At 43.6% G+C, this 10,674-nt stretch overlaps 1 protein-coding gene across 1 annotated transcript; it reads left to right on the top strand.

The window, feature by feature from the left end:
* The first annotated feature begins 405 nt into the window (after positions 1–405).
* Positions 406–4,247, top strand: LOC126335510 (uncharacterized). The gene is made up of 2 exons (XM_049998865.1): positions 406–2,411; positions 3,068–4,247. The coding sequence occupies exon 1, from the start codon at positions 409–411 to the stop codon at positions 1,573–1,575; it is 1,167 nt and encodes a 388-aa protein (XP_049854822.1). The 5' UTR covers positions 406–408; the 3' UTR covers positions 1,576–2,411; positions 3,068–4,247.
* Positions 4,248–10,674: the final 6,427 nt, after the last annotated feature.

Genomic DNA, 10,674 nt, shown 5'->3' with positions numbered 1-10,674 from the left:
TTTATAACACTTTAGGATGTTGCTTCAGTTGAATCTACAGAAGTCCCCATCACACATTTCTTAATTTTACATTACTTGGAAACAAGAGAAAGTGGTAATACTTACTGAAAACATTAAAGAAGAACATTTGACTAGCTTATTGCCTTTGTGACGGTATCTGTCAATTTCATTACTGAGCCCAACGTCTAGAACTCTGTGCTGATTCGCTGCCTCGTAATTGGAAAGGTGCGTTTCATATGCAAGAACTAATCCTCTTTAAAACAGATCGAAGATTAGGAAAAGCAGTGAAATATGCCGTTCAAATGAATGAACTGAAGTTATAAAGCAAAGCACAAACCGCCTCTGCTATCATATAAATGATGTAGTTGACTTGAAGGAAGCAAGGAGAAAAGTTTGTTCACAGTCAGCATGGGGACGTGCTACACGAGCGAGATTCCACGTTTTCGCATTATTTCTCCAGTGTTATATGCAGCTTGGATTGCTATTGGATTAGCACCAATGGAAAGAGAAATAAGATACGACACCTTCAGAGTTAGACTAATGTTGTGCCAAGGGAGGAAGTCTGTATTACGTTCGACCATATGGCTCTTAATTACTGCACTTCTGATAGCAATGTTGAGCTACATTAACGATAATTGGAACTTCCGTGAATGGGATCTCGCGTTGGTGGCTTATATGTTTCAGAAGTGGATGGGAAGAACAAGTCTGTTGCTTACATACTGGATTTGCGCTACAACTGGACTTCGACATCTCCGGTCTTTCATAAGGGCTTTGAGATTCGCAGATCACTGTCTAAGTGAAAACGATGTACAATATTGGAAGAAGGCGCTGGGCAATATCGTCCTCGTGATCTACTGTGTAATAATGAGCAGCATTCTTGTTTCAGCACAAAAACGTTATCGTGAAATTTATTCAAGGTTGATTCTCATTGTCGTGGTTTTCTTCAAGACACTGGTAACCCTGCAGTTCGTCTTTCTGGTTCTGGAACTGCGGGAGAGATTCCGCAGTGTTAACGCCAGTCTACGGGAGTTGCTGCCACCTCTCAGCGTTCCCGAGCTTCGCGCAGTGTTTGGAGAGGATTTTTGGGGTGTGTCACCACGGGCAGCCTCTGGGAGGCTGCGCCAGCTGAGGGAGGCGTACGTCGTGCTGACCCACGCAGCAGAGACCCTGCAGCAGCACTGTGGCCCACCGCTAGCCCTGAACATCGCCTGCTGTGTGGGTGCTGCCACTTTCTACGCCTACGGAATGCTCAGCTCGGCGGGAAGGCAGCTGTCACCCTACCAGTGGGCTGGCACGACTGCGCTGTGGCTGGCCAACCACTCTTTCCGGCTGGTGGCGATGTCGCTGGCGTGTGCGGCGGCTGCGGACGCAGCAGCCGACACTGGGCCACTGCTGCTCAGGGCGTCCGCTGTCTGCGACTGGCGCGATCCAGAGCTGGACGCCTTCATGCAGCTCACCCTGAGAGGACCACCACTGTGCTTCACGGCCGCTGGACTGGTCGTCGTAGACAGGCGCCTTTTGGTGTCTGCACTCGCTGTGGTCGTTTCCTACCTGGTCGTCCTGGGGCAGCAGTGAATAGGGTCCGGTGGGGAAATGGTACTGAACGGTGTCCCTATTTGCAAGCAGCATTGGGAAGCCCTGAGTGCCTTATATACCTCTGTTGCATCATCGGAGTGTGTTATAGGGTTAGCAATAAAAGTATGTGAAACTTCCTGGCAGATAAAATTTTTATTCTGGACCGAGACTTTCGTGGGCAAATGTTCTAACGACTTCCTTTTTTTTGGGAAAGGGTGGGGGATGGAGCGTGGTGGCAGAAAGGGGAGGGGTTACCACCCAACGCTCGGCCGATGTGTCATCCTGATCACAGGTCTGAAACTGGGGAAGACACAAATGGTTCTTGTTGTGTTTTTTTATTATTATTATTTACGAAGACCATACTCACTAGGTAAAGAAAACCATACAGTAAGCGTATTGTCCAGATCGTCTTCTCATATGATGAGGAACTCTGTCGCCTATATACACGAGATGACATCTACCTAAATCGAGAATTGTCATCGTCCATCTCTTCTCGCATCTGGAACACCCCAGATAGCTGGAGGGTTCACGAACAATGAATCCAGATACTTGGGAACCCAGGACCAGTACTTTGTCCAGGACTGTAAGTCTGAGTGTTTGTACAGCAGGAAGGATCAGTAATCTACCGCATCTTTGGCACCATCGCTGAAGAAAGAGTGCAGCAACATTCGTGTAATCTAATTGATTGCGTTTGTCCTGAAGATTGGGAAGTAGAACGTATGTGGGTGGAAGAGTGCGTCAGAATCAGTGGACGTAGGAGGCCATCAGAAGAGTAGGGCTTAAAATTCTTTTTGTCAACAGCAAACCTGCAGTCGCCATACCACATATCAACCAACGTATGTCATAATCAATTACTTTGCAATATGGACACAAAGGTGCGTCGACCAGTTGGGTGGCGAGCAATCGTTCGCCGTTATGAAATTTATCATTCACTTTCACGTACCATTAAGACCACACTTCTGTAGGGAGAAACTGTCGATGGATCGCACGCCGTACTCTCTTCCATAGTACGACAGGGTAACTTCGTTCAGTCAAGTTGGCGTGGTGGTGTCTCTGTAACTGGCGATAATAGTCCTTCCCTGTGGGCCATCGTCTAGTAGGCAGGTCATCCAGCAATGACTATAGTCAATGAGGTAAGTCCTAATGGAACTAAAGTGGCGAAATATGACCGTCAGGAACTGCAGGGCGCAGTGATTGTGGCGTCACATCGATAATCACAATGTCTCGCACGCTCACCTTCTCAGAGTGCCATAGACAGCGCGCATTGTTCTAAAAAAGAGTGCAATGTTCCTGACATTGGTCAACCTATGCCACCTTCATATGAGGGAAACGTCAAAGTTACATAAGAGATTTTTAAAACAATTTCAGCATTCACAGACTATTGAAATGCAGCTTATAGCCTCGTAGCAATCTAATGGGCAAAATGGTTTAATTTTGGAGATAAGCAGACTTTAACGTACTGTGTCTGCCGAAACATGTCAATCGTGCTTAGCTTGTGGAGTCGCACTAGTTCACGTTTCTGCACACCGACTGAACTACCCAAGCACGACTCATGACCCATCCTCACAGCTTTTCTCCCGCCTGTACCTCATTCTGGAAACATCTCTCAATCTCCGTAATACCCGTTCTTCCAGGAGTGCTTGTCTTGCAGGTTTTGCAAGAGAGGTTCTTTGAAAATGGGATGATGATGTAAATTTGTGTAGGATGGTTGTGTGTCGTGCTTGGATAGCTGAGTCGGTTGAGCACTTGCCTACAATCGAGTTCGAGTCTCGGCCCGGTACACAGTTTATCTGCCAGGAACTTTCAAACCAGTGCACAATCTTCTGCAGAGAGAAAATTTCATTCGTAAATAAAAGTAAGTGGTAAATTATTCTTGGCTATGATTCACACTCCACCGTTTGTCTTTAACTATTTTAAATATTTTATGTGATTTTGCCTATGCAGCAAGTGGTGTGGCAGTACCAGTGCCTATCGGCTCTCTATAGATGGACATATTTCATTAAATACATAAAGCTGTGACTGGTGTCCCACATACAGCCGCTGATGGAATTTCCCTTCCTTCTTCATCCTCACCAATATTTCCTAAAAATTATCGTAATGGTTAATTTCCCTCTGACAAGCAGTGAAGGAAATGCTCTTGTCTTCTCCCAATTACGCTTCTTTCTCTTTCCATTTCTCAGTCAGTCACTTCACTTCCTTTCCCCTGTTTGCATTTTATCACACTGCTCTATTCCTCCAGCTTGTACGCTTTCTCTCATAGTTTGAATTACTTTCCTTAAATTTGTTTCTATTGTGTTTCTCAAAAGAAATTAAACGATTTTTTCCTTTGTTTCTGGACTAAAGTAATTTGTAACTGTGTAAGTAGGCTGTTTAGGTTTTTTTATTGGTAACGCCACATAGCGCTCTGTATGAAAAATCACTGGCTGTGCTGTGTGCAGTCAGTGGCTGGTTGGCATTGTTGTAATACTCGCCATTGTAGTGTTGGGCGGCTGGATGTTAACAGCGCGTAGCGTTGGCACTTGGAGGTGAGCCGCCAGCAGTGATGGACGTGGGAAGAGAGATGGCGGAGTATTGAAATTTGTAGGAATGGATGTCATGAACTGATATATACAGTATAATTTGACTATTAAGGTAAATACATTGTTAGTTCTCTATTAAAATCTTTCATTTGCTAACTGTGCCTATCAGTAGTTAGTGACTTCCGTAGTTTGAATCTTTTATTTAGCTGGCAGTAGTGACGCTCGCTGTATTGCAGTAGTTCGAGTAACGAAGATTTTTGGTGAGGTAAGTGATTTGTGAAAGGGATAGGTTAATGTTAGTCAGGGCCATTCTTTTGTAGGGATTATTGAAAGTCAGATTGCTTTGCGCTAAAAATATTGTGTGTCAGTTTAAGCACACTCTTGTATAATTATTCTAAGGGGACGTTTCATAACTGTTGCTCAGTGTTGTATATTAGGGGTAAGTTATAACATTTTTATCGAGATACTCGGAATCCGAAATATATAGAAAACCTGCTTAGATGTAAGGGAGGACACGATGGCTCTTATCTTGCCAGATTAAATAAAACGATAAATACTAGCTGTAGGCTTCTGTATGAAACATCGTTCCTTCATCGTAGCTCTCTCATAACACGTTACAGCACTCAGGATAACGAGATCCTATTACAATTGGAACAATTGCGTGCAACAGTTTAGTTAACGAATTATGAATACTAGTTACTGCGCCATCAATGACAGATGAGTGCACTCAGCTATAAAAAAAAGGCCATGCTAGTTCTGCAACAGCATTTACATACATTAACCTTCCACCCTGTTTATACGATAACTTTCGATTTAAAAGTTTGCCTATGGTTTTGTTGTACGAATAACCAAAAAGAAATGTTTTCATTTTGGTGTTTCTCAGGCAGTTTACGTCATTACCAAGCAGGCCAAACATTCGGCCAAGACTCATTTTATCGTAAGGTGTCGTAATGACAGGCGCTCTGTAATGTGAAATAATTATAGAGTACAATTAATTTCATTAGTTAACATGTGTGCTTGTGATGTCACTACCCCTTAACACACAGATATCTATTGGTATAGATAATCATCACTTTTGCCAAACACTTAGCTGTCTTGACGTTGGAATAACGTGTTCATGATATGATAATTTCCATTTTGATTGGAGCAATAATCGACATCCCATACAGTACTCAGTGATCAGTGACAACATCACATATTTCCACTTAAAGGATCACAAACAACTATAGAAGGAACGTTTTAGCTATAATAAGCAACTTTTGTTTGAGTACATAGCGCTGAGTGAAAATTTTGATAGGAAACTATCTAGAGGATAGCGAAATTCAGTGCAGAGCTGCAATAATCCAATAATCACTGGCAGATACTGACACAAGGGCATAAAGATTGCACCAGTCAACATGTTAGCTAAGGTACAGGAATCGAAATAAAATAAATGTTTCTGTTGTACACATTGTGCTGGAAAATTAAGACCTGCGCTTCATCAACACCAGTCCTCTGTAAATATATTTATTCGTTACCTGCAGTCACCGACGTTTTCCAGAGAACGAGCTGTATACTTATTTAATATTCACCCACTACAACTCCAACGTTTTCTCTTCTTAAAGTGTGTGGGTAATGTAATTGTGGTACTTGAAGAAATAATTTTGGAGATATTACTGAGCCTCAAAAATCAACATTTTGGACTGTTTATTTTTCCGAGATATTCAAGGATTATTGCTCTCCAAGTACACTCCTGGAAATTGAAATAAGGACACCGTGAATTCATTGTCCCAGGAAGGGACGGCACAGCGGACACACCAGGAACCGCGGTGTTGGCCGTCGAATGGCGCTAGCTGCGCAGCATTTGTGCACCGCCGCCGTCAGTGTCAGCCAGTTTGCCGTGGCATACGGAACTCCATCGCAGTCTTTAACACTGGTAGCATGCCGCGACAGCGTGGACGTGAACCGTATGTGCAGTTGACGGACTTTGAGCGAGGGCGTATAGTGGGCATGTGGGAGGCCGGGTGGACGTACCGCCGAATTGCTCAACACGTGGGGCGTACATCGATGTTGTCGCCAGTGGTCGGCGGAAGGTGCACGTGCCCGTCGACCTGGGACCGGACCGCAGCGACGCACGGATGCACGCCAAGACCGTAGGATCCTACACAGTGTCGTAGGGGACCGCACCGCCACTTCCCAGCAAATTAGGGACACTGTTGCTCCTGGGCTATCGGCGAGGACCATTCGCAACCGTCTCCATGAAGCTGGGCTACGGTCCTGCACACCGTTAGGCCGTCTTCCGCTCACGCCCCAACATCGTGCAGCCCGCCTCCAGTGGTGTCGCGACAGGCGTGAATGGAGGGACGAATGGAGACGTGTCGTCTTCAGCGATGAGAGTCGCTTCTGCCTTGGTGCCAATGATGGCCGTATGCGTGTTTGGCGCCGTGCAGGTGAGCGCCACAATCAGGACTGCATACGACCGAGGCACACAGGGCCAACACCCGGCATCATGGTGTGGGGAGCCATCTCCTACACTGGACGTACACCTCTGGTGATCTTCGAGGGGACACTGAATAGTGCACGGTACATTCAAACCGTCATCGAACCCATCGTTCTACCATTCCTAGACCGGCAAGGGAACTTGCTGTTCCAACAGGACAATGCACGTCCGCATGTATCCCGTGCCACCCAACGTGCTCTAGAAGGTGTAAGTCAACTACCCTGGCCAGCAAGATCTCCGGATGTGTCCCCCATTGAGCATGTTTGGGACTGGATGAAGCGTCGTCTCACGCGGTCTGCACGTCCAGCACGAACGCTGGTCCAACTGAGGCGCCAGGTGGAAATGGCATGGCAAGCCGTTCCACAGGATTACATCCAGCATCTCTACGATCGTCTCCATGGGAGAATAGCAGCCTGCATTGCTGCGAAAGGTGGATATACACTGTACTAGTGCCGACATTGTGCATGCTCTGTTGCCTTTGTCTATGTGCCTGTGGTTCTGTCAGTGTGATCATGTGATGTATGTGACCCCAGGAATATGTCAATAAAGTTTCCCCTTCCTGGGACAATGAATTCACGGTGTTCTTATTTCAATTTCCAGGAGTGTATTTTGCGACCACTGTGCACGATTTCCTAACATAACTTGAATTGCTAATTAGAAACTTTGTGTTTTCCGCAGCTTGTGAAATTTCTTTGGGGAAGTTTGCGTTTTGTAATCAGTGTTATGCGGTCTTTTCATTTGTGAAATTACGTGCCAATGGAAGAAATTTTAAACAAAACTGTTTTTAAGTGCGTAGTATCCAAAATCAGGTTATTTATTCATAATGGTAGTAGCATCCAGTGATACCAAGAATGCGAATTGCTTCTGGTGGATGAGATTTTTAGAGCGCAGTTAGCTTAAGATAGAAAAAGTAAACCTGATGCGGCAGCTGCAGAAGAGAACTGCCCAAATAATTCCCCCTGCACTTCATTTATGAAGTTCGAGTTGCAGTTGGTGCATCTGAATATTATTTGTACGTTGTAGTCCCAAATAATAGTTGCAGGAAGACAAATGAAAATCATTGGCCTATAAATATTTCGACTACTGTTCAAACTTCCCAAATACTAGCCAACTCAAGAAACACATCAGTTATGGAAACTTATCTTCATGTCATATATTCAATGAAGATTTGGCAATAATATAGAACATATTTGGCAACTGTGTGGCCACCGATGTACTTCCTGGAGTGGTGCAGAATTACCCTTTTATATCAATTAAGTTGATATATTCTTTCCACTTCTCATCTATCAGATTTATGATCTCGAAAAGGTGGTCCTACACAGAATCTATAACTGATGTCATATATCACTTTGTGATTCATTTGCATTATTAATCGCTATAGCAGCCAATGTCTCCTGTATGCGGTACGACTCACTAGCTAAGTGACAATGCGGGCACTGTGTGAAGGGGTAGATGCAGCAGCTCTTGGTTCCAGTCTCGCTAAAGAGTAAGACAGTTTGTCCTATTTTTAATTCTTGTCTTAACAGACTAAAAGTTTCCAGACCTATCGCCCTATATAAGGATGTCTTAATTTATCCATTTTATGTCCTCCTGCGGCTTTGAATTAGTGCCTTTTGGATCTAAGGATGAAACATTTAAGACATTTTAACATTGTACCTTTGCAGAAACCTATATTTTTATGCTTATACCAACACAGTTTTTAGTTTCTTATGATTTTTTCTGAGGTAAGGAGATCTGTTTTGTGGTCCACACAGCACTTTGGGACCAAATGAGGAGTTTTTTCAATAAAGAAGCAGTGGCAACGTCAGGATTTGTTTACTGGCAACTACGGCTGGAGGGAATGTCGAAATGCTGAACACTTAAAAGCAACTTCTCACATTAAAATGTTGACCCTAAATATTGTTAATCTTTATGTCAGTCTGGTAGACGATCACTGTAACTGAGCAAATGAACATAAAACAACTTCTCACATTAAAATGTTGACCCTGAATATAGTTAATCTTTATGTCAGTCTGGTAGGCGATCACTGTAACTGAGCAAATGAACATTAAAATTAATGCATCAGATTACCTCATAAAACTGCTCGAAAATTTTCAAGGTAGCACCTAACTGAAATCTTTTACTGGTATTAAGCTCAGAAGTGATACTGATATTTTCACAAATATACTCTGACAATCTCAGTACGTCACGATGGACATGAGCTGTGACGGTAATTAAATTTATTGGCATATCTATGCACTCAAAATGCTCGTCTGTTCTGCAGCCTGTTGCTATTATGAATAATGATGTAAAAGTAAAAAAATCAAATTTCCTTTCCGCTACTTGCTATGCACAATGGAAGACATCTTACCAAGTTTCATAAAAATTCTTCTCAGTATACAACTCGCGATGTGCGATGCGGGTGTGCAAACAGTCATGAAAGTAAATGAAAATACGGAACTAATCTTAAAGACTGATAAAAGAGAACAAAGACCCCATGTTTAACTAAGCAATGAGAACAATACTACTTTGCGTAAAGTTCTCACATCTAGACGTATTAGAAGAATATTTCTTAATAACTTACCTGTGTGCAACTACTTTCCTTAATGCTTGTTTCAACTACGCTGAAGAGCCAAAGAAACTAGTACACGTACCTTATAAAGTGTAGGGCCCCCGCGAGGACATGCAGCAACACGACTTGGCATGGACTCGAGTAACGTCTGAAGTAGTGCTGTAGGGAACTGACACCATGAATCTGGCAGGGCTGTCCATAAGTCCGTAAGAGTACGACGGATGGAGATCTCTCCTGAACAGCTTGTTGCAAGTCGTCCCAGATACGCCCAATAACGTTCACGCCTGGTGAAGTGTTTAAACTCAGAAGAGTGTTCCTCGAACCTCTCTGTAACAATTCTGAACCTCTGGGGTGTCGCATTGTCCTGCTGCAATTGCCCAAGTCCGTCGGAATGCACAATGCACATGCATGGATGCAGGTCATCAGGCAGGATGCTTACGTACGTGTTACCTGTCAGAGTGGTATCTAGCCGTATCATGGATCCCATATCACTCCAACTGCACACGCTGTGAGGTAACGGGCGAGTTGCGGTGCCCTGAAAATATTATAAGTTCAGAGTTGGCGGCCACTGCTCGGGCTGCGCGGCAGGGCCGGATTCGTCAGCAACCGTGTGGTGCCTCACAACGGCCGGAGAACGTGGTCCATCGAGCACGCGGCTGGGAATTTCTTGGTGACGATGTGCGCCGGGAGGTCCAAAGATGGCGGACTTGGTGAAACCTTAATGCACACATTTGACAGTTCGTGTAGAAATTAATAGTAGCCAGATGAATCATGATATCTCAAAAAGAAAAATGTACATTACCATTATTTGCAGGACGATTCTGATGGTGTAATCAGATTTTCAATATATTTATTAGTTTAAAGTTTACTATCTGACTGTAAATTATACAAGTAACACAAAGCAACGAGTTTCCCAAATATAAACGCTTCATCCGATTTTGTCGATCACCGTGTCTTTAGAAAGCTATTAGTGTAAACCTAAATTGGTATTAAGTACAGGCATGTAACTTGAATAGTGCATTAGTTATTGGAGATCAAAATGGCCGATTACTATCGATCACGTCAGCCCGCAAGTACTCCACAGTTACACGAAAAAAAAAAGGTAGCATCATGCTTATAATTATACTTATTCATGTATGTCTTTGTTTATATCTGATGTATGCTATTCATGAAGAAACTGCTCAATTATTCACTGTGTTCTAGAAAGCACAGAGACTGGCCTACCTTTTGCTTCTTTTCTCTTGATACATGTTTATTTAATTGTTTATGTATTTAATAATGTGTCTTAGAGCGTGTATATGGTCCAGCCGTAGGAATATTTATTTAATTTCAAGTATTTAAATGTAAATCCAGTATTTCGCACGTGCTTAAATATGTTCGTTAGTGTATGTTCGCTTGGAGACATGGCGGGAGCGCTCTAGCCAATCACAGCAGTCGCGCATGGGGAGACTGTTCTGCAATATCGTTACATATCTTCAGAGTTCCTAATGTACACATCCGAACATTCTGGTGGCTAAGATCCGAACTGAACTTAGACTTCACAAAGCAAT

The sequence above is a fragment of the Schistocerca gregaria genome, chromosome 2 (assembly GCF_023897955.1).
Source record: "Schistocerca gregaria isolate iqSchGreg1 chromosome 2, iqSchGreg1.2, whole genome shotgun sequence".
In the NCBI taxonomy this organism is placed as follows: Eukaryota; Metazoa; Arthropoda; class Insecta; order Orthoptera; family Acrididae; genus Schistocerca; species Schistocerca gregaria.
Note: the sequence above shows the minus strand (reverse complement) of the source record. Positions and strands in the feature narration are given on the sequence as shown.

Excerpts from the sequence above, each read along its gene's own strand:
- LOC126335510 (XM_049998865.1), top strand. The coding sequence starts at position 409 with ATGGGGACGTGCTACACGAGCGAGATTCCACGTTTTCGCATTATTTCT.